Source organism: Neofelis nebulosa, chromosome 13, assembly GCF_028018385.1.
Source record: "Neofelis nebulosa isolate mNeoNeb1 chromosome 13, mNeoNeb1.pri, whole genome shotgun sequence".
In the NCBI taxonomy this organism is placed as follows: domain Eukaryota; kingdom Metazoa; phylum Chordata; class Mammalia; order Carnivora; family Felidae; genus Neofelis; species Neofelis nebulosa.
Genome location: NC_080794.1, coordinates 83,472,218 through 83,496,869, shown reverse-complemented (window position 1 = coordinate 83,496,869; position 24,652 = coordinate 83,472,218). Strand labels below are relative to the sequence as shown.

General features: G+C 41.0%; 2 protein-coding genes across 8 annotated transcripts in view; one reads left to right on the top strand and one right to left on the bottom strand.

The window, feature by feature from the left end:
- IKZF5 (IKAROS family zinc finger 5) overlaps window positions 1–14,146 on the top strand; it is a 24,352-nt gene extending 10,206 nt beyond the window's left edge. For all 3 annotated transcript variants that reach the window (XM_058698020.1, XM_058698018.1, XM_058698019.1), the window contains 3 exons: window positions 6,435–6,645; window positions 8,629–8,811; window positions 10,030–14,146. In XM_058698020.1, the coding sequence (XP_058554003.1) occupies window positions 6,513–6,645; window positions 8,629–8,811; window positions 10,030–10,973 (1,260 nt within the window). In that variant the 5' untranslated portion in view covers window positions 6,435–6,512 and the 3' untranslated portion in view covers window positions 10,974–14,146. The remainder of the gene's footprint in view (window positions 1–6,434; window positions 6,646–8,628; window positions 8,812–10,029) is intronic.
- On the bottom strand, window positions 7,288–24,652 carry PSTK (phosphoseryl-tRNA kinase). Of its 5 annotated transcripts, none has more exons than XM_058698023.1 (6): window positions 23,059–24,652; window positions 20,708–20,999; window positions 20,276–20,474; window positions 18,606–18,681; window positions 18,017–18,110; window positions 7,288–7,992 (listed from the first exon to the last, which is right to left on the bottom strand). In XM_058698023.1, exons 1-6 carry the CDS (start codon window positions 23,272–23,274, stop codon window positions 7,850–7,852), a joined length of 1,020 nt encoding a protein of 339 aa, XP_058554006.1. In that variant the 5' UTR covers window positions 23,275–24,652; the 3' UTR covers window positions 7,288–7,849. The 5 variants fall into 5 exon arrangements, with proteins under 5 accessions (XP_058554006.1, XP_058554007.1, XP_058554004.1 ...); XM_058698024.1 differs by lacking the exon at window positions 7,288–7,992 and adding an exon at window positions 12,339–13,010 and having other exon boundaries at window positions 23,059–24,646; XM_058698021.1 differs by lacking the exon at window positions 7,288–7,992 and adding an exon at window positions 14,575–14,843 and having other exon boundaries at window positions 22,969–24,645.

The window sequence follows — 24,652 nt, the reverse complement described above, 5'->3', positions numbered from 1 at the left end:
CAGAACATTCATCCTAAAGCAGTAGAATACACATTTTTCTTGAGTGCACCTGGAACATTCTCCAGAATAGATCACATACTGGGACACAAATAGCCCTCAACAAGTACAAAAAGATAGAGGTCATACTGTGCATATTTTTAAACCAAAATGCTATGAAACTTGAAGTCAACTACAAGAAAAAATTTGGAAAGACCATAAATACTTGGAGATTAAAGAACACCCTACTAAAGAATGAATGGGTTAACCAAGAAATTAATGAGGAAATTCAAAAGTACATGGAAGCCAGTGGAGATGAAAACATGACAGCGCAAAACGTCTGGGATGCAGCAAAGGTGGTCATAAGAGGGAAGTATATAGCAATCCAGGCCTTCTCAAGGAAGGAAGAAAGGTCTCAAATATACAACCTAGCCTTCACTTAAAAGAGCTGGAAAAAGAACTGCAAATAAAGCCCAAAACCAGAAGATGGGAAATAATAAAGAATAGAGCATAAATCAATAATATTGAAATTTTAAAAAAAACAAACACAGTAGAACAGGTCAATGAAACCAGGAGCTGGTTCTTTGAAAGAATTAACAAAATTGATAAACCCTGGCCAGATTGTTCAAAAAGAAAAAGGAAAGGACCCAAATAAATAAAATCACAAATGAAAGAGGAGAGATCACAACTAATACTGCAGAAATGCAAACAATAATAGAATATTATGAGCAACCATATGCCACCAGATTGGGCAATCTGGAAGAAATGGACAAATTCCTAGAAACATCCAAACTACCAAAACTGAAACAAGGAGTAGAAAATTTGAACAGACCTATAACCAGTAAAGAAATCGAATTAGTAATCAAAAATCTCCCAACAAACAAGAGTCCAGGGCTAGATGACTTTCCAGGGGAATTCCACCAAACATTTAAACAAGATTTAACATCTGTTCTTTTGAAGCAGTTCCAAAAAATAGAAAGGGAGGGAAAACTTCCAAACTCATTCTATGAGGCCAGCATTACCTTGATTTCAAACCAAACCAGACCAAAGACCCCACTAAAAAGGAGAACTGCAGACCCAATTTCCCTGATGAACATGGATGGGAAAATTCTCAATAATACTAGCAAACGTGATCCAACAATACATCAAAAGAATTATCCACCATGATCGGCTGGAATTTATTCCTGGGATGCAGGGTTGGTTCAATATCCACAAATCAATCAATGTGATACATCACATTGTGATGAAAGGATAAGAACCACATGATTGTCTCAATAGATGCTGAAAAAGCATCTGACAAAATACAGCATCGTTCTTGATAAAACCTTCCAGAAAGTAGGGATAGAAGGAAGGATCAGACTTCAAGATCATAAAAGCCATATATGAAAGACCCACCATGAATATCATTCTCAATGGGGAAAAACTGAGAGCTTTCCCTCTAAAGTCAAGAACACGATCTAAAGTCGATATCCACTCTCATCACTGTTATTCAACATAGTTTTGGAAGTCGTAGCCTCAGTAATCAGAAAACACAAAAAAATAAAAGGCATACAAATTGGCAAGGCAGAAGTTAAACTAACTCTTCATAGACGGCATGACACTCTATGTGGATAACCCAAAAGACTCACCAAAAGCCTGCTGGAACTGATTCATGAATTCAGCAATGTCGCAAGATATAAAATCAATGTGTAGAATCGGTTGCATTTCTATACACCAATAATGGAGCAGCAGAAAGAGAAACCAAGGAATCAGTCTCATTTACAATTGCACCAAAAACCATAAAATACCTAGGGATAAACCTAACCAAAGAGGTGAAAAATGTATACGCTGAAAACTATAGAAAGCTTATGAAAGAAATGGAAAAGGACACAAAGAAATGGAAAAACATTCCATGCTCATGGATCAGAAGAACAAATATTGTTAAAATGTTGATACAACCCAAAGCAATCTACATATTCAGTGCAGTCCCTATCGAAATAACACCCGCATTTCACAGAGCTAGAACACACAGTCCTAAAATTTGTATGGAACCAGAAAAGACTCCAGTAAGCCAAAGCAATCCTGAAAAAGGAAACCAAAGCTGGAGGCATCACAATTCTGGACTTCAGGCTGTATTACAAAGCTGTAATTATCAAGACAGTATGGTACTGGCACAAAAACAGACACATAGATCACTGGAACAGAATAGAGAACCTAGAAATGGACCCACAAATGTATGGCCAACTAATCTTTGACAAAGCAGGAAAGAATATCCAATGGGAAAAAAAAAGTCTCTTCAGCAAATGGTGTTGGGAAAACTGGACAGTGACATGCAGAAGAATGAACCTGGACCACTATCTCACACCATACACAAAAGTAAACTCAAAATGGATGAAAGACCTAAACATAAGACAGGAATCCATCAAAATCCTACAGGAGAAAACAGGCAACAACCTTTTCAACCTCAGCTGTAGCAACTCACTCAACATGTCTTTGGAGGCAAGGGAAACAAAAGCAAACATGAACTATTGGGACCTCATCAAGATAAAAAGCTTCTGCACAGTGAAGGAAACAGCAAAAGTAACCTACGGAATGGGAGAAGATATTTGCAAATGACATATCAGATGAAGGGTTAGTATCCAAAATCTATAAAGAACCTAACCAAACTCAACACCCCAAAAACAAATAATCCAATGAAGAAATGGGCAAGACAAATAGACACTTTTTCAAAGAAGACATCCAGATGGCTAACAGACACGTGAAAAGATGCTCAACATCATTCATCAGGAAAATAAAAATCAAAACCACAACGAGATACCACCTCACACCTGTCAGAATGGCTAAAATTAACTCAGGCAACAACATGTTGGTGAGGAACCCTTTTGCACTGCTGGGGGGAATGCAGACGGGTGCAGCCACTCCAAAAGACAGTATGGAGTTCCTCAAAAAATTAAAAATAGATCTACCCCACGACCCAGCAATTGCACTACTAGGTGTTTATCCAAAGGATACAGGAGTGCTGATTCAGAGGGGCACATGCACTCCAATGTTTATAGCAGCACTATCAACAATAGCCAAAGTATGGAAAGAGCCCAAATGTCCATTGACTGAATGGATAAAGAAGATGTGGTATATATACAATGGAATCTCACTCAGCAATCAAAAAGAATGAAATCTTCCAATTTGCAACAACGTGGATAGAACTAGAGTATATTATGCTAAATGAAGTAAGTCAGACAAATATTCAGACAAATTTCACTCATGAAATTTAAGCTACAAAATAGATGAACATAAGGGAGAGGACACAAAAACAATATAAAAACAGAGAGAGACAAACCATAAGAAACTTTTAAATACAGAGAACAGTGTTGGAGGAGGAGTGTTGGGTGAGGGGATGGGCTAAAGGGGCAAGGGGTATTAAGGAGGACACTTGTTGGGATGAGTGCTGGGTGTTATATGTAAGTGATGAATCACTAAAAATGTCTGTGTGTGTGTGTGTATAAATACCTAATATAGTAAAACTATCAGAATACCTACTAAAAATCCCATTTAGTTAAAAAAAAAAAAAACTGGAGACATACATGTATTGTGTAAATCTCCATTTGGTTGAAATAACTTTTGAAATATTTAGCTCTTTGAAACATCTAAATAGCAGTCAAAGGAGGTTGTTTACATGCCCCCTGCTCCTTCCATCCTTAGAAGATTCTCTGATATCTCATGCCAGGAGCGGATATCATAATTTGTGACACCTAGAAAAAATTCAGAAGGAATCAAAAAAATTATCATGCCATTTAAGGGATGACTGAGTTCAGCAGACATGTTAGCTATAGCGGGGAGAAGAGAATTGCTGACTAGGGATGTAATGAAGAGGATCTAGCTGGTCATAAGATCATAGAGGGGGGATTATATCATGAAGGAGGAGGGGGAGGCCTCGATTTCTAAACTTTCTTCCAGCTCTTAAGATTCTATGGATTTGACGGTCCCGTCCACCACTGCAGTTTGAATCACACTGGAGTAGGTTTGTTTGTTTAGTTCTTAATGTGGTTGCCATCTGTGCTTGGCGCCCTTTATTTCTTGTGCACTTTTTGAAACTTTTCTTTTCATCAGCCAAATGCAAATATGTATGTGTAGACTCTGCCCACACATCACTAACTTTCAAAAGAAAAAAAACATTAAATTGTTAAAAAAAAAAAAAAAAAAGAAAAAAGAAAAAGACCTCGTGGTGTTAGTGTGAGCATAGACCAAAATAGACCAGTGAAACAGAATAGAGAATCCAAAAATAGAGCCACATATATATAATCACCTGATTTAGAAAGGTGATAATAGAATCTAGTGGAGAAAGGCTAGTCTATGAAATGCGTGTTGCTAGGATATCTCTTTGGGAAAAAAGTATATTTTGACTCTTTACCTCACACTATACATACACAAATTCCAGATGAAATATGAAAGGTAAAAAAAAAAAAAAAACTAGTAAAGTTTTTAGAAGAAACTACAGAAGAACATCCTCAAGTAAGATATTGGTAAGGACACAACTCTAAATGTGAAGGAAAGAAATGGGGAAGTTGGACTGTATTAAGAACTTGTGTTCATGAGGTTATCTTTAGGAAAGTGAAAAGGCAAACAGTGAGAGAAGACGCTTGAAATCCTCATATCCAATAAAGAGCTCATATCCAGAATATTACAAAGAACTCTTACCTATTAGAAAAATAAGCAAAAGACTTGAAAGCTATCTCACTGGGTATGAAAATAGAGGGTGTCTTCATGGCTAATTAACATAAAAAGTACACAACTTCATTAATCATCAAGGGATAGAAATTAAAACCAGTGTGATACCACCATATATGCACTGGAATGGCTACAATGAAAAAAGCAATAAATACCTGTGTGTTGGCAGGGATGTAGAGCAAGAGAGCTCTTGTTCACTGCTGGTGAGAGTGTAAACTGGTTTAAGCACTTTGAAAAACCATTTTGCACCATCTAAAGCTGATACATGCAAACCCTGTGCCATAGCAATTTCAGAGGTCGCAGGGTCCTTGCTGGGGCTCAGGGACCAGCACAGGAAGGTGTGCCGGGGTGCTACCGGGATGCGGGTGGCCTTCTGTTTCTCCACGTGGGTGCTGACTTCATGGATGCATTCAGCGTATGACAATTCATTGAGCTCTACGCTTAGGATTTATGTGCTCTTCTGTGTGTATGCCGGGCTTTGAGAAAATGTTAAACTTACATATTGAGAAGTGACTAATCTTTAGATTCATTCTACTGAATGAATCATCTGGCTTTCAAACATGAGTGTTTTGAGATAGAAATAACTCATTAAATAGTTGGAATATTTAATGAGGAAAAAAATTTAGCAGAAGATGTATTTAACAAGACCTTAGACATTTGCATAAAAATATTTTTCCTGGAAGAAAAGACTTTTGTCTCCTAGGTGCTAGACTTCGTTATCTTGTTTTTACTAGGAAACTTTTTCAATATTTGATTTCTGAATTTGGGCCATAATTATACCTATGTGAGGATCGGTTTAGTTTGTGGTTACAAAATCTTATATGATACTTTCCCTCTACATGAGCATCAGATTTTTTGTTTTCTTTCTTAATTTTTTCCCTCCATTCTCATAGCATGATGGGTAGCGGCAGAGGTGATTTGGATTTCTAGGGCAGGGGTCAGGGAAATTATGGCATGTAGGCCAAACCTGGCTTAAGGCCTGCCTCTATAAAGCTTTATTTTGGAACACAGCCATACTCAATTTATTCACATGTTTTTTATGGCCGCTTTCAGCTATAATGACAGTTAAGTAGTTGCGACAGAAACCTTATGACCTACAAAGCCTAAAATACTGTCTTGCCTTTTTTTGGAAAAGGTTTACCACCCCTTGTTCTAGATCATCTTTATTTCTAGAGTATTCATCCATGTGAACCCTGTGATTTGAGAGCCTTTACTGTCCAAAATGATAGTCACTAGCCATATGTAGCTATTTCAGTTTAAGTTAATTAAATAAAATTAAAAACTCAGGTCATTTGTATTCACCACACTTTAAGTACTCGTCGCTGTGTGTGGCTGGTAGCAACTGTATTGGGCAATGCAGATATGTGATATGTCCATCATCCAGAAAATTCTCTCTGGCCCTGATTGAGCCACTTGGTTTTTTTTTTTTTACTGTCTCCATTGATAATCCTGCTGATGTGCCTGTTTCTTTCATCTGGACTTATTTTCTCTTATTTTCTGTCTTTGTAATTTCATTCCATCCTTTAAGACTAAGTTTGAATCCTAGTTTATTTAAATATTAAATATATTAAATATTCAACATTTTCTGTATGTCTTATCTAGTTCACCAAGAAAATAGTAAGATATTGAAAGGCAGGTACTGTGTTCTTTGTAGCTTTGTTTAGTTCCTTGAACATAGTAATCTTTGTCACTGTTTTAATACATATTGGATCTCACTAAATAGTGTGAAATTATTTCACTTTTTTTCCCCCTAGGTATAAACGAACTGTAAACTTCAAAAAAATAAAAATAAATAAAAAAAGAAAGAAAGAAAGAAAAAGAAAAAAGTAAAGATGGGTGAAAAGAAACCAGAGCCTTTGGACTTCGTGAAAGATTTCCAGGAATATCTGACTCAACAGACTCATCATGTGAATATGATTTCTGGATCAGTTAGTGGGGATAAAGAAGCAGAGGCTCTTCAGGGAGGTAGACTCATCTTAATACTATTAATTAATTCACTTTTCATAAATATGTTAATGTTTGTATATAGCTATGCATATGATGAAGACCACTATTGACTAATGTGAATCATTCCATCTTTACTTAGAAAGATACAGTACAATTTGTTTTCCTCTTTACATGTCCGATTTTTGTTGAGGGAGAATGAGGCTTCCCCAAGGGCCTAACATGGTCTGGAGAGGCATTATGGTCTCATTGGAAGGTTAGGAGTTCCAAATATCCTTCCCATCTTATAAGTTCTAGTAGCTAACTGTCGACACAAGGAACCCAAGGGGGTCGAACATCAGCTTCACTACACAAAGGATTTGGCCATTAGGAAATCTGGATTAGACCAGAGACATGATGGGGGTTTCTGTTTTTTCTCTCTTAAAATGAAGAAAGCGCTGACCATGTTTACCCATTTAGACAGCAAACTGGAATAGAGAAAGCAACCCATTTGGGCCTGTTACAGACATACTTTATCTTGTTTGCTTACCAAACACACTGGAATTTATTTCTGAACGTAGCTCAGGGGTCAACAAACCACAGACCCCACCTGGACTGCTAACTGTTTTTATATGACTTGCAAACTAAGAGAGATTTCTAGATTTTAAAATGGTGGTGGGGGGGAACCAAAACAATACTATAATGTGCAAATTATATGAAATTCAGACATCAGCATCCGTAAGTAACATTTGATCAAAACAGAGCTATATTTGCTTGTTTACATGTTTTCTATAGCTGTTTTTGTGCTATAACAGCAGAGTTGAGTAGTCGTGATAGAGAACATGTGGCCCATAAAGCCACAAAGTATTTACTCTCTGATCCTTACGGGAGGTTTGCTGACCCCTGATGAAGATGGTCTGTGGCCTGTAGTCCAGGGGCCAACAGCACTGGCCAGGCATCATCTGGGAGCTTGTCAGAAGTGTAAAATGTCAGTTCCCAGTGCAGATCTACTGAATCAGTCTGTATTTTTAAAAGCTGCTCATGTGATTCATATACATGCACATTAAATCTTTGGAGTCACCGGCTCGAGAGAGAAATGGGAGAGGGGGACACAGCCTTGTCCCTTCCATGCCGTGGCACTGTTGGATATTGGGTTTTCACCGACCAGCAAGATCACTTTTCTCCTGGTGAAGCAGGGAGGAAACAGTGGAGGAGGCGGCTTGATGTGTTCACACAAATAGTACTGCTATTCCCATGAAGTTGCAGCACCAAAAATGTCCCTTCTGACACTTGAGTGTATAGGTTCCTGGACTGGGATCCAAGAGAAAAGGCTTGTAGTCCCCACTGCTTGCTGGTCTTCCTGATTAGGAGCACTTGCCCCTTCGGTTTCTTTATAGATACAAAGAAGTAGTCGGATCAAATTAAAAACAAAGGGCCAGACAATACCTTTTCGCTTTCAAATTCTTGCAGTTCTAACATTCAGAGGTATCAGATAGACTATCTTCCTTTATGTGCTTATTTAGAATGTTAAGATCCTAAATGCATCCCAGCCTCTAGAACATGTGCATAAACCAGGTGGAACAGTGCAAAACTCAACATTAATTGCTTTAGACTACAGTAAATAGAGTTAGGATTGGGGAGATTACCGTGACTGCCAGTTATAATATTTGTAGAAGTGGCTAGAATCTTAAACGTGTGTAACTTTGCCATTACTCCTTACTCCCCTCTGTCTCCTCACCTGTCACATTAGGATAATACCCAGCTCTCTTCTTCAGAAGCATGTGGAGGACTGATAAAATGTATGTGTAAGTAATTTGAGATCCCCCTATGAAAGGTTCTCAAAAACAGGATACTGCTTTTGTGTGAAATTAACCTCAGTTCAGAAAGTGAAAGTCTGTAGCTTACGAGTTTAGCTTTTGTGCTAAATTAACTATCAATTTATGATTTTTTTACCACTCAAAACCAAAATGCTAAATTGAGTTGATTCTGAGATGCATAATTTCTTTTGCTCTACTTTGTTTATAGCTGGAACAGATGGTGATCAAAATGGACTCGATCACCCATCTGTTGAAGTTTCTCTGGATGAAAACTCAGGAATGTTAGTAGACGGGTTTGAAAGGACCTTTGATGGGAAGCTCAAGTGTCGGTACTGCAACTATGCCAGCAAAGGAACAGCCCGGCTTATTGAACACATTAGAATCCACACAGGTAACGGAGAAACAGCTGGAGAAGGCATTTGTTTGGGGGTGGGAGAGGGGCCAAGGAAGGCAGGTTGATGCGTCCTATAAATAGTTCTAATAGTTTAACATTGATGGCTGATAACAAGGTATGGATAAATGGAGAAGTTACTCTATTTTTTCAAAACAATAGCATAATGAGAGGAAGTAAGGCCCCTTCTAGAGCTTCCCCTTCCTTAGCCATCTTTCTTTGTGTTCCAAGTAATCTCTCAACATTTATCTGCTTCTCAGGCTGGGCAGGTTAATGCTGATGGTATGTGAAGTGATAAAATGTTTTTATCTTCATCCTTAGTATGTTTCAGTTGCCGACCAGGGACAAGGCATTTATACAGTCACAGACTACATTGCTAATCTGCAGGGCTTGCTGTAGCCACCCCACTTCCTGAGAAACCCTCCTAGCTGTTCCTGCCCTGGGCAAGCCCTGGTCAGGTGTCCCAGCTGTGTGCCTGTGGTTTCTCATGCTATGTGGGGCTGACCTAGACCCCTTCTGAGGACAGGGTTTGTGGCAGGGCCTTCTTGGTGCCCACAGAGCCTAAAAGAGCAGCTGACACATAGTGAGTATTCAGTACTTAATTTGTTAAATTAATGACTCCAAATCTCATATTCCAGATATTTATTTTACACCATTTCCAGCTAAGGGCACTAACTCAAACTGTCCCCTCTGGCAGCTGAAGAGGAGAAGGAGGAAGGTAGAGGTAAAGCACTGGCCATTTTGAAGGGACACTTTGCATAACTCATACTTGGACTAGGAAACTCATTTCCATTTTGAGCTTTCTATTTAATAGAAGGACTTTTTAGAAAGGCTTTTTGTATTTTTTTTCTGAGGAAGGGGTATGTGTGTGTATGTGTATGAATATGTATGGAGAAGTGCTCGTGTACAGGTGTGTACATAAACATATAACTGAGGCATACTTTCGGTAAAGTCACTGTTACACAGGGTACTGTCAGTTTTGCTCTTCTTTCCCAAAATGCCAGCTGAAGCCATAACAACTTTTACATGATATTGACTAAGAGAATGGCTCTCTATGTCTCAAATTGTGGCTGAAGAGTTCTTAAGCTTTATTTAAGTGTACAGGTTTCTTTGCAAAGAAACGTGAACAATTTCTAAATCTAATGAATGGACAAAACATGAAACTCTCCACAAATGAGCTACCTTTGCAGTTTCTCCCCCATTTTTCTTTTTAAACAGGTGAGAAACCTCATAGGTGTCACTTATGTCCATTCGCATCTGCTTACGAGCGCCATCTGGAAGCCCACATGCGTTCCCATACAGGAGAAAAACCATACAAATGTGAATTATGTTCCTTCCGCTGCAGTGATCGAAGTAACCTGTCCCATCATCGAAGGCGCAAGCATAAAATGGTACCAATTAAAGGTACTAGGTCTTCCTTAAGCAGCAAGAAAATGTGGGGAGTTTTACAGAAGAAAACAAGCAATCTGGGCTATAGCAGAAGAGCACTAATCAACTTAAGTCCACCTTCCATGGTGGTTCAGAAGCCAGACTACCTTAACGACTTTACCCATGAAATCCCAAATATCCAGACCGACTCGTATGAAAGTATGGCAAAAACCGCACCAACGGGTGGCCTGCCAAGGGACCCACAAGAACTCATGGTTGACAACCCTTTAAATCAGCTCTCGACTCTGGCAGGACAGTTGTCCAGTTTACCGCCGGAGAACCAAAACCCCGCCTCCCCCGACGTAGTCCCCTGCCCCGATGAGAAGCCTTTCATGATGCAGCAGCCCTCTGCCCAAGCGGTCGTTGCCGCCGTGTCCGCGAGTATTCCTCAGAGCTCCTCCCCCACGAGCCCTGAGCCTCGGCCGCCCCACAGTCAGAGGAACTACAGTCCGGTGGCAGGTCCGAGCAGCGAACCGAGTGCCCACACCAGTACCCCCAGCCTAGGGAACAGCCAGCCGAGCACTCCGGCTCCCACGCTGCCGGTCCAGGACCCTCAGCTCCTGCACCACTGCCAGCACTGTGATATGTACTTCGCCGACAACATCCTTTACACTATTCATATGGGATGTCATGGGTACGAAAATCCTTTCCAGTGTAACATATGTGGCTGCAAATGTAAAAACAAGTATGATTTTGCCTGTCATTTTGCAAGGGGACAACATAATCAACACTGATTGAAAATAATCACATTATGCTTTCCTTGGTTTTACCTTTGTGTTTTATAGTTTTGTTTATTGTTGTTTTTGTTTTTCTGGGGGTGGGGCCATTCCTAATAAGATGTCTGCTAATTTAAAGTCTATCTACATATTTATAGAATGTAAGTTTGACAGTGGAAACAAAACTTTTTCCTTTTTTTTTTTTTTTCTTCTCCCCATAAAAATCTGGTGAGGGTCACTTAAGTATTAGAACAGTTAGACACATTGGGGTCTATTTTCTCGTTTCATTTAGACATTTGAGAATTGGAGTGCAGTCATAATCCTAACAGGTATTCATTTCAATTTCCCATATTTATGGTCCGTAAAATCTTCAAAGCTTATTGCTACTCTTGGTATTTCAACATACACATTGCAGCTAGGTAATTTCTGCCAGGAATCAGCATGGTAAAATTACCACCTCTTCCAAAGTCTATTAACAGCTTATTTCAGTGTTTTCGGAGAGGAATTGCCTTTAACAACACTCTTAACTGACATGCTGTTTAGTTCACATTGCTCAAGTTGAAGCCGCGCTTTCGTTTCAACTGATAATCACAGAACTACTTTGTGTAGATTTTGTTTTCCATAAGGGGAAATGTAACAGTGCATTCCTTTCAAATTAAAGCTATAAAAACATGAGGTAAAAGTTCTGAAAAGAAATGAAACTTAAATTGAAAATGGGCTTAATATTTAAAATGCCTGTTTATTCCATTTCCAGTTTAAACACCTATCTTTTTATGCTGGTTTATTGTAAAAGCCACAGGAAAATACAGGAGAGTGCTAGAAATATAAGAGGATTATCTGTAAAGATGCCTTTTTGTTTCTTTTAATTTGAACCTTTCATTTAAATTCTCCATTCTGACGTCATTATTGTCAGGCAAGGTTGATAAGTATACTGAGACTCTGTTATTCCTTCTATTCCTTTGATGACCAAAGAGGTACAGTGGAATTTATCCATCTCACTCCTCGGAAATGCAGTCCTTTACACACACGCGCGCACGCACGCACACACACACACACACACACACACACACACACAGAATCTCTGAAATGTCCATTTCCTGCCCTCTGTCCATTCATCGTCCATAATTTCTGAGAAGAGGTGGTATAGTAACACATGGGAAAATGTGGTGGTGAAGTAATACTTAAAAAAATGAGAACGTGTGTGCAGAGCAAATTCTGGTTTTTCCTTCAGAATTGGCCATTTAAAAGATTTGCTGTGAATTCAAGTTGTAATGCTTATTTGCAGGTCCTGCCAGTTTTTCGTGTACAGTGACAAAACTATACGGAGACTGAATCGCCGCCTTAGTAGGAAAGGGTACAAAAAGTAGGAAAATAGATAGAAGATGCAGTTAAATGTGGTATTTAATTTGTTTACAAAAATAAGACTTGCTAAATCTAGAATAATTTTGAATAGGAGGCTATTGTTTTTATATTGTGTAATAACTAGCTTACTCTGAAGAGGGCTTGGTCAATAAAATATATTGTTACTAACTGCTGGTTTCTGTGTACTTTGCAAAAGTTTGATTTTTTAATTTGGTTCAGATCTTACAAAGTGTTACTAATTGGCTTCTTAAGGAGAATATCCTAACTACTAAGCATTTATTAAGCAAAAAAGACCTCAGCTCATCTATAGTAACTAAGAGGGAAACACGGACAGTGTATGTCCCCAGAACTCCCAAGTGCCAACTTAATGGATCTTCTGCCCTCCCTTCCAAATGCTAGAAAGACAGTAAAAGGAGTTCTTGTGGTTTAATGTCCAATTGAAACTAATCTCAGCAGCATTGTTGAGAGAGCAGCAAGGAGTCTGTCCAAACTGTCAGTAACTCTCTTCCTTGTCAGATCTGAGGCTTGTGCCATCTACGATTGTATTTCTCTTGTAGCTTCACTCACTCACTGCTCAGATCCACTTTCATGCAACCATTTCCAAATCTGACTTGGCTCCAGTATTTTTTTATTGCCAGGAGAAACAGGTTGCCGTCGTTTGGAAGCTTTTGCAATTCAAACGAAAGCAATACTCTAAGATAGAAAATGAGAGATTTCACTAAAGAAGGAGGAAGGACTCTCTCATTAAAACCAGTTTATTAACTCAATATTCTGGGCCCAATAGTGACACACACTTTTTTCTGACAACTAAAGATAGATGTTTTGAAGGTACATTTTAATTTAAACAGAGAATATCTTTTTTTTCATAATTATAAACTAGAATGAGAAATCTAATTTTCCTAAGACTTAAAAGAGCACAGTCCGTGTTCCAAAGGCGTCAGTGCTTGAGCGCTACAATTAATTCTAAATGCACTAAAGTTTTTGAATCAAATCTACCTTAGAAACGTTTTTAGTATTGTATTTTTAAAAAAGATTTAGGATTTTATTTAAATTTTCTGTGAGTTAAATTTTATACATGGAAAGATGATACTGTCTTCCATCAAGTGTTGAATATGTTTCTCCCATTTTATTTTTAATCAAATATTTTATAGAAATGAGCTGCTAGGAAAAGTTGAACGTGAACTATTTATAGTACTTTGCTGTGAACAGGCAATGCTCTGAAACTAAATTTATTTTTGTTCAGTGAACATAAGTTTAGATTTTTAAAGTTCATAGATAATTTATCTCCACTAATATTTTTTTAAGAAACTGTGAAGAGATTAACAGGGAATAATTTCGTTTCAGATTTTACTAATCTAGTATGTAGCTACAACTTCTTGAAATTCAAGTAAAGGCTAGACTTTTACTTTGAATATTTGCCACTGCTATTTCATTTTAGAAATAAGTGTTTGCCATTTATCTGCAGAATTGTTTGACAAAGGGGCTATCCCTTTAAAAATGTTGAGATAAACTTCATTTTAAGTTTTACAAAGATATTTATCAAGTGGATGTATTATTTTTAAAGAAATTCCCTGCTAAGGACTTTTTCATTATATAATAGTAGAGGGATTATGATTTCTACAACTTGTTTTTGTTCATATGTACTTTGATGTAAAGAACATATTTTATATGCAAAACATAAAACCTGAGTGTGGTTGCAAAACACTACATTGTTTAGGGATTCCAGAGAGCAGTTTGATGCTGAAATAACCATATCTAGTCTGTAGTTCATATTGTGAATTAAGCTTTGCTTTTGTAATACATGAATAAAAAAATAACACTTCTATCGATCTCGATTTTTCTTCTTTGAAAACTAGGGTCCGGTTAGTTTTTTAGTAATTTTCCCGTATGTAAACTGTTAATTAAAAAAAGGGGTGGGGGTTATGGCTACATTGGTTTGAATTTGTAGAATGCCTTACCCATGAGAAGATCTGTCACATGAGTTAAAAACAGAAACAGCTCCATGTATCCACATCTTGTCTTCCTTCTCTGCCTTATTGACAAAGACTCCTGTTTTCCTCCTTCGAAGACACCAGCCCTTACCCTAAGGGTTCTGGCACATAAATGAGGAAGCCTGCTGCCGATACTCAACTGTCCATGTCACATCTGACAAGCCACCAACTGAAGTAGTTTCTGTTATGACAAATGGATCTTTAGAATGGACTTTTTTTTTTTTTTTAAACAAGTCTGGCAATTCACACCACTGGCCTAGAAAATATCCAGTAATGCAAAATGGTTTTATTTTGCAAACTCAACCAAAATTGGATATTTGATTGTAAGTTCAAAAGTTTTAATGCTTTGAAAAATATTTCTGGACAATATTATCTTTCTCATGATGAAAAAAAGCAATAGCGTCTGATACATTGATGGTCTCTGGAAAGCACAGGTACTTTTTGTTTCCTTGTCTTAGGTCTTCCAAAAACTCTGCTTTGAGCTTGTTGAGTTCTTCTGCTAGAAGCTTCAAGTTGAAAGGAAGCACTCGTTCCTCTAAAATGAAAAGACATTCTCAAATTATTTGTATAAATTAAATCAGGCCACGCTGTCTAACAACATAGGAAATTAATTTGAATACTTCTGACAAACTGATCAGATTTTGTTAATCACAGTTGAGTTGGTGTACTATGTAGACAAAAGGTCACACTGACTGACAACAAATCTTTTAAATAACTTGGTATGAGATGCATGAGCAGAAAAGATAAGCCTGAAGGGGATTTTTTGTTGTTGACAAGATGGTTGGTTTAGAATGTTCTTGAGCTAACAGGTAGTAAGGCAAAAAAAGCAGGAATAGGAAATGACAGTGTGATTGAAACTGTTGTAAACAGTCTCTAGAGCAGATGTCCAACATATAACTTCCTACAATGATGGAAATGTCCTGGATCTGCCCTCTTCAATACAGCAGCCACTAGCCACGTGGGTAATGTGACTGAGGAACTAGATTTTTATTATTAAACAGCTTTATTGAAATAAATTTGCATACTATATACCCTTTATTAATTTAGACTCCAACTCAGGGGGCACCTGGGTGGCTCAGTCGGTTAAGTGTCTGACTCCTGGTCTCAGCTCAGGTCATGATCTCGAGGTTCAGGAGATAGAGTCCCACGTTGGGTTCTGTGCCTCTAGATTTCTCCCTTCTGGATCTCTCACACGACTGAACTCAAGCAACACGTGGCCGTCTGTGATGGCTTCTTTCACTTAGTCTAACATTTTCAAGGCTCATCCTGGCTCCGATGAATAATGCTGACGCAAACATTTGTGTTCACATTTTTATATGAACATATGTTTTCACTTCTCTTTCCTGGCAGTGCAATTGCTGGGTCCCGTGGTGACTACACTTACTCGCTGCAGGAAGTGCTCGGTTGTTTGCCAAAGCAGCTGCACTGCTTCCCATTCCCACCAGCAGCGGACGAGGGTTCAGATTTCCCCACGTGCTCACCGCCTCTTGGACTTTCTGATTCTGGCTGGCCTAGTGAGTGGGTGCAGTAGCCGCTCACGGTTTTGGTTTGCGTTTCCCTGATGACTAATGATGTCAAGTGTGTCTTCTTGTGGTTGTGGGCCACTTGTGGATCCTCCCTGGGGAAATGTCTATTCAGATCCTTTGCCCGTTTTTAAAATCGGGTTATCTTTATTATTGAGTGGTAAGAGTCCTTTATCTGTTTTGGATGCAAGTCCCTTATGAGATAGATGATTTGCGAGGATTTTCTCCTGATCTGTGGGTTGTCTTTTCATTTTCTTGGTGGTAGGAGAAATGAATTTCTAATTTCATTTAAGCATAGATCTAGAAGCTACGACCACCTCCCTCACCAAAAAAAAAAAAAAGGTTTCTTTTTAATGGGTGGGAAATAAGTCAAGAGTGATTTGAGCGTAATCCTATCTCCTCCCCTTCTCTTCATTTTATACAGAAGACAAGGCAGGCAAATGATTGAGCCCCAGCTCCTGCAACTATTTGCAACTATTTTTGTTTCTATTCTAATTATGCTGCTGTTTCTGTTCCAGGCCCGTGTTTTTCAAACTCTGGATTATAACCTACAAGTGAGATGCAGGTTGCAAGCTGTGTTTATCTAAAATGGAATCAAAAAGATCATAGAAGAGCTCACCAAACGTGAGGGTTCTGTGAAACTTGTTGCTATGCACGTGTGTGTTTGTGTACTGAGCTACAGTCTCGGGTACAAGACAAAATCTGCTTCTGGATCGTGGTTAAAAAAAAAAGAAAGTATGAAACACACCATATGGTTAGTGTATTGTTTCTTTTTCCAAGAAACTGTTGTAAAGGTGTTAAGAATAGATGCCAATGATGCAGGGAGCGTAAGAGAAAACATAAACTAGAGTCAGACTTGACTCTGAACCCAGGTTGGCCACGTATCTAGTAGCTGTTCAGCCTTGGGTAAGTTACTTGATCCTCTCAGAACCTTCATTTCCCCATTTGTAAAATTACACCTACCTCATGAGGCTGTCAAGACTGGAAACAGTATGTATAAGGCACTTAGCATGTAAAAGCTAAAGAAACGGTAGGCTATTAGTTTTTAAGTCAGATTTTAAATATAGCGTAGAGTTCAATATTTAAAAGCGAAAGGAGTAATTTTTTTTAATGTTCATTTATTTTGAGACACAGAGAACAACAGAGGGGAAGGACAGAGAGAGAGGGAAAGAGAATCCCAAGCAGGCTTTGCACCGTCATCACAGAGCCTGACACGCGTCTTGATCCCATGAATCATGAGATCATGACCCGAGCCAAAATCAAGAGTCGGACGCTTAACCAACCGAGCCACCCAGGCACCCCTAAAGGAGTTATTTTATAAAATGACCACACATGCCATCTAAGTTCAGACTGACAATCCACTGAGCTTGCTGACTGGACATGTGGCCCCTGACCACCTCTCCCCATTCCTTATTTCACCCGATTCAGTGGCCTCTTTTCTGCTCTAAGACCTACCAAATAACTTCACCTCGGGGTTTCTGCACCCGTGTCCACTGCGTGGAATGATCTATCTCCAGATATCTGCATGCTGACTCTTTCCGTTATTCATATCTCTGCTTAAATATCACCTCTGAGAAGCCTTCCTGATTACCCTTTAAAAGAAGCTCTCCCGGGCGCCTGGGTGGCTCAGTCAGTTGAGCGTCCGACTTCAGCTCAGGTCATGATCTCGCGGTTTGTGAGTTCGAGCCCCGCATTGGGCTCTGTGCTGACAGCTCAGAGCCTGGAGCCTGCTTCGGATTCTGTGTCTCCCTGTCTCTCCCCCTCCCCAGCTCATGCTCTGTCTCTCTCTGTCTCAAAAATAAATAAAAACAAAAAAACACTAAAAAACAGTTTTTAAAAGAAGCTCTCCATCACCCTCCACTGCCTTACCCTACTTTATTTTTCTTCAGGGCACCAGCAGAGATTCATGTATTTATCTGTCTGTCTCCTCAAAGTAATGTTCTGCTCCCTGCTGACACCCCAGTATCTAGAATAAAGCCTAGTACAGAGTAGCCACTCAATAAAAATGTATTGGATGGATGAATACCCTGTTCTGGGAGTAGAATTTTTAGTTTTATATAATCCAGTTGCATAGCGAAACTAAAAACGATGTCAACGTTGTGATGGAAAGCTAACCAACTACCCAAGGGAACAAGAACAGCAGGAGAGTTGTATCAACTAAACCCCACACGACTGCTCAACATACCTTTTGCTTCCTTCATCGTCTGAGAGACAATCCTTCGGAGCATCTGATCGGCTTGATGAAGAAGGTTGGTTGAACAAATGATTCTGTCTGCTTCCTATGCAACACAGACATCGTTACTGGAAGTTAGGTAGTTTTATAAAAGAGGTGGCTAAACTGTGATGTGTTTCTGATGAGACTACAAGGAAAGTTACGGTGGCTTTTCTGTTCCAGCTGTCCCTCCCGAGATCCCATCTAGATGACGGGGGCTGACAATCTGTCCAATAATGGGCTCTCCGTCTACAGCGTCTGTCACTATGTGCGGTGCAAGTGCTCCTGTCCTTGTCCGTCCCAAGCTACCAACACCAACATATGTTAACAGGCTCTAACATTTCGGAAAATGTGACAGTCGGCTTTGACCAGCTGCTGCACGCGGCCACCAGGATGCCACTGCAGCCAGTTGTCATAAGTAGAGTGCTGCTGAGATGCCAAGGCGGTGACAAAGGCATTTTTCACATTTTACTCATATTTTTTTTTACATTCAGCTCAGAAAGACCTTCCTTCAAACAGTTGTACCTTGCCATTTATACCAAATCTATACTGGAAGATTTACCTTTTGTTCCACATTGTCCTCAATATATTTTACTGGATTTTCCAAAGCAGTAAGCAATAAATCGGTCAACTTCAGGCTAGAAGAGAAGGTGAGATAAAATGAATCCTTCTATCAAACATCTTTTTTAAAAAGAACCTCTGTTTATGAATACTGAATTGAATTCTAGAGGAATAAACATGCTATAATCCAAAGGATCCTAAGCCAAAGGGGTAAAAAATGAAAAGATTTGGAAGCTACCTTCTACTTACAAAATCCAAATGGAGAAGCTGAAAACAAATTATAAGGCAAAAGAATCCCCTTATTTAAAAAATATTAATTTTCTAAGACTCATTTCAATAAGCTTTGAAAAGAGATCCTCTCTTTTCCCTTATTAAGTGCCAAATTTTAGGCTACTATAACTCTATTTCCTAAAGAAGGGACTTCTTTCTGGCTTCTTATTTACTGGACGGGGATTAGCAAAGTTCCTCGCTGGTCAAGGGGCCATGGAGGGTTCAGGTAGAATCCATTCATTCATTTACTACTATGTATGTGAAACTATGTGCTATAAGTTGGGGGTACAGCAAGATCCCTACGCTTTCTAAGTCCAGCAGTGGTTACATCATCTCTATTAGGAGACACATAATTAAATCAGCAAAAATGTCTAATTTCAGACAGTGACAAGTGGATAAGTGAAAACAAAGTGAATTTTAAAAATCAGCCATTTAAAAACTGCTGGTCCCCTGTGGACAACAGTTAGGCAGGAGCTAAGAAAATGAGGGCAAAATAGCTCCAGGACTGTGCTGTCTGAGAAAATAGCCACTAGCCACATGAGGCTATTTAAGTTTACAGTAATTAAAATAAAATTTAAAATTCAGGCCGCCAGATGCACCGGCTATATTTCAAGTGCTCAATAGTCACATGTGGCCAGCAGCTACTACACTGGACAGTACAAATGTAGTACATTTCCATCATCTGCGAAAATTCCATTGGAAATGTGCGGCTGTAGAACTCTCAAGACATATATCACAGACGGAAGCATTAGCACCGCAGCCCACAGGCATCACATATACGCGGTGGCGTAACTGCAGGGGGGTCTGAGGCAAAATTAGGACTCCAGACCACTTCCACTCTCTTTCTTTCGGTGAGAAAATTACTGGGCAACCTATTTAGACTGTGCTACTGTGGCAAGAGTTTCAAAGATGTGTCCAACTCTGCATTCCCTGCTCTGATCTCTGGGAGAACATAGTCTTTTTTTTTTTTTTTTTTTTTTTTAAGTTTATTTATGTATCTTGAGAGAGAGAGAGAGAGAGAGAGAGAGAGAGAGAGAGAGAATCTCAAGCAGGCTCTGCACTGTCAGCACAGAGCCCGATGTTGGGGCTGGAACTCCCAAGCTGTGAGATCCTGAAACCAGGCGTCAGATGCTTAACCGACTGAGCCACCCAGGCGCCCCTGGGAGAACATAGTCTTAACAAGAGCACATGTGTGCCGGCAAACTTGGGTTCACATCTGAGCTACCACGAGCTCGGGGACTCTGGGCAAACTAACTTTCTCACTCAGTTGCCTCTTCTCTAGAGAGGAGAGAGAGCAATCTCCATGCTTGTGTAAAGGTTAACCGAGTGGACCTGGGTAAAGCCAAGGCACAGTGCTCCCTCAGGGAGGCACCCAGCTAAGGTCAGCTTTGCGTAGGATACCTGGCTTCGGAAGAACATTCTGAACTCTCAATTGTGAGGCTGTTGTGTTCCCAAGCATTTTTCTCGGGGTTGGGCTTTTCCAGCTTTCTTCCCATCAGGTGGATGGTCTCAGCAGGCAGCGCCTGGGGTCTCTGGCCGTTCCTCTGTAAACAGGTCTCCAGAGAACAATCTAAAAAAAGCTGGCAAAAGCCTAATGAATCTGAAAGCAATGTGAAACCGTGAAATCAGTGGTGCAGTATTTTTTCCAAAATGCAAAGTAAACAAATCAGGCAAATTATCCCAGCTGTGGCAGGAAAATACTGAACATCTAGCTTTGAAAATTAAGTAAATCTGTACTAACTTCCTGATCCAATTCAATTCTCACTAAAAGCAGTCGTGATTTTGATAGGCAAACAAGTGTCTGTGTGTAAGAAAAAAAAATGTTTTAATTACATTTCCGAGCCAGTTGGTAGACTTCATATCTCATACTTTGATAATAAAAGTTGTCATCTAAAATCAAAAACAAAGGTCTAGAAACAGCAGTCTTTGTTAAGAGATAGCAAGACTGGGCCTCCGGTGCAGCAGAAGATATCAGATCTTGGTCCTTTAAGCAGGTTATAAAATCCTCCCACATGGCTTCAGTCCTGTTGGGTGGGGTAGACATCTGACACCCGTTAATGACAGCCAACAAGAAGTATTCTAGGTACTTCAACAGTTCCTGTCGAAGCACCTTCCATTGGGATGGCTACAAAAGAGGGAAAAATCACAATTTATATTGGGCTTTGGTCAATAGGGTGCTCCCGCTTATCGCCTTCCACCCCACGTGAACATCTCAGCTCACAGAGCCAAACCGTGTGGAATTCTCTGAGCACAACTTGTTTCACCTTGCCTCCTAGGTCTTCCAATATCCTGTTTCCTCTGCCCAGAAACTCCTACTCACTGAGGATAGTCCTCTGAAGTCTCCACAGACACATCCACGCAGGAGGCAGCTCAGACCCTCCCTTGCCTACACGACCTCCTGCTTTGCACAGACGGGGTCTCCACCCTAACGGGGCTTACACTATTTAGGCATTTGTTTGCACATCTCTAACTCTCTGCTCAACCAATAGTCCATGGGCTAACTGGCCTCCAGCAGACGGTCAGGCACGTAAGAGGTACTCCAGTACAGAAAATGACTGAATGAGTAAATAAATGGAAGAATGAAAAGCTGTTACCATCCAAGAGAAATGAGCCAAAATCAATATCCTGACAAAATAAAATTGGCTTAGACAAAGCAACGCTGGTTTGCCCTTGAGATGAGAAAAGTTGTGGACAGAAAAGATCTGCCGAAAGGCGCCTGGGTCAGGGTGAAAAGCCTTGAGGCTCACAACAGAGTCGGAATGGGATGGGGAAAGCTAGACTGAAGGGAAGAGAATAAGTAACTCGAGAACATAGGTAATCTTGTGCCACTCAAGGACTGTGGAGAGCAGGTCCAGTCTGGAGAGAAAACATAGGAACAGGAGATAGGGGTCCCTCTCCTGCCTGTCCATGCCTTACCACATCACTGACATTACAGCACATACAACAAATACATCAGCTAAACCTACGGAGAAGGAAAACACGATCACTTCCTAAAAGGTGAGATTTCCTACTCATGGTGACTAGTTGAGTCCCACAGTCTCTGTCTACAGGGAGGAGTGGAAAAACTGTAACGATAAAAGTGAGGAAACGGCCCAGTAAATACAACCATACATCTCGCCAACTTTCAGCTTTCACTCAAGTGGCGAAAATACTATCATCCAACTAAATCTAGTGCTGCCAGGGACTTGATACTGTAGTCATCTCACAATTAGAACAAGAACGGGACACAGTACATACAGTTGCCAGCCACCGAACGTACTGGAGAGTGGAATCACATATTCGTATTTTATTTAGATGCCTCCACCTACACACAGGTACTGAACGACAAATCTATCTCAATTTTTCAGAATCTGTCCAAGAGTATTTAGTCTAGGGGGAGAACGAGATGGGAGATATGAATCCACTCTTCCCCAGAGGTCGCACTTTTCTTGTGCTTCTCCAAGGGGACGCATCTCGCTGCACAGAGTGTGATTTGAAGGCTTCAAGAGAATCTATAAGTACCTATATGTAAGTAGGTGCCTAAACACAAGCCCATTACTTCATCTGGTGGTCACCTGAGAAACAGCCGTCTTTTCCTAATGCTGGCAGAGGCAGATTTACCCGGAAATGAGTGAAGAGAGAGCTTCAGACACCAGCCCCTTCATCTGTACAGCTTTCTATTGTCATGGGAGGGAACCTAGTAATTTTGTTATTCATAATTTTGTATCCTTTATCTTAAAAAAAAAAAAAAGTTCCCAACTGTGTAAACTTGAAGACCCACAAGGATTCACCGGTGGCTGGACGTTAAACTGGCTGTGAAGTTTTTAAGAGATTCTGTCCCTCTCCTAAGTACGATCTTCCTAAAGGACTTTTCCAAAGCATACTTGTCTATGGGGGTGGGGGTGGGGCTGGGGGGCGGGAGGGTACCATCCTGCGCGCCGACAAAACCTAACGCCGTCTTAAGACTCACTGTATGCAATACACAATCCGTACAGGCCCCAAATGTACACATAAATCTCTGCGACGAATCCTTCTAAGACGGAGTCGACACATTCTACGTTAAACCAACTCCACTTCTCTCGAACTCCAGTCTCCCCCCTCCGTCAGGGCCGCACCTCCCACCCAAGGGGCAGTCCAGCATTGAGGTGGAGCTCCTCGATTTCCTTCTGCGACCACAGGCTAGGCCCCGCCCCCTCCGTACTCACCAACGGCCGCGCGCTCGCCTCCTCGAGGAACGCGTCCGGCATGACGTCATCATAGGCGACCACGCCGACCGCCCAGCCCCGCTCCTGCCGTAACCGGGGGCTTAGGGCCCGCGCGAAGGTCGATTTTCCTGCCGCGGGCAGGCCGCAGAGGAGGCAGAGGCCTAGCCTCCGCGGCCCCTCGCCATGCACTCCTCTGGCGTCCTCGGCGGTCTTCATGCTGTCGCGGCAGACGGGAGGCGGCTGGGGACGTCGTCTCCGGAACCGGCCGCCGAGCGCGCACGCGCAGTCTCCCACAGCCCTGCCTCGCCGCGCCGCCTGGGGCCGGGAGGGGGCACCCGGCGGGTCTTCCAATCCTGGCACCGTGCGCGGCCCGCCTGTTTGCGAGGGCTCTCGTTTGTGAGGCGAGTCCTCTGGGCTCGGCAGGCCGCGGTGATGCGTTTCCTAACCTCCGGCCATTTCCCAAAGGGTCAGAGAGGTGGCCTCAGTGTTCAGTTAGATTTGTCCTCCCCGCTGGAAACTTGCAAGCCACTAGGAATTGCGCCTCGGTCTTGCTACGACCAAGTACCGGGCCCTGGAAGATCCCGGAAGAAGCTTTGGGCGTCTTTCTCCAGCGGTCTTTGAAAGGTCAAGTGCTGGAGGTCAGCATAGCAGGCGAAGCTGACAGTCCCACAGCCGCGCTCCTCTGCCCCTCCTAAATGTGACAGGTGGCAGGGCAAAATAAATAGTTACTGTGCCCTGAGTTACAGCAAGTGTGAGGAAGTGGAGGCCGGATAGAACATCCCTAGACCTCAGTTCCAATGCTTTCATCATGCAGAGGACAGTAGGTATTTTAGTGTTCAAATACTAAGCTGTGGAGAGGTATAAGACAAACTCCCTGTGTGCAGATGTAGTGTAGAGAAGGTGAATTCGGATTCTAACTTACACCTTATTTTAAAGGGGATTACTTCTTAGTCGTAAAGTGGTATGTTCAAAATGTGAACAAGTGAGGTTAGAATCCACATACAGGGGCAAAATACAATCGGTAACCCAATGTTAAATGTGGTATAAATTGACACGGCATGTGTATGTACATTTTCTTTTTTCTTTTGAAGCTGAGCCACGAATTAAACATACTCTTAATTTCATGACATTCTGCCATTGGTCCAGTGCAAGAATGAGGAAGGAATATTATGACAGTGGGGCAGCAAGCCCAAGGTCCCCAACCGAAAGGCAGTATGGCAGTGGTTGCTGAGTTGCAGACGGACCCAAACTCAAATATATGGTGTCAGCAATGAAGATACAGAACTTTGAGCAGAAATTTAGAAGTTCATTTATTCAGCCTACGCAGGTAGCCGCTTGGAACTTAAAAAGTCTTGCTTAGTGACACTGGGTGTCTCTGCCCTTTAGTGCCGTCCCCTTGAACCTCCTTTCCCCTTCCCTGCCATGTCAGCTGATTTAAGGATGAAGCTAAGGGGTGCCTGGGTGGCTCAGTCCTTTATGCATCTGACTTCAGCTCAGATCATGATCTGACAGCTTGTGAGTTCAAGCCCTGCATCAGGGTCTGTGCTGACAGCTCAGAGCCTGGAGCCTGCTTCTGATTCTGTGTCTCCCTCTT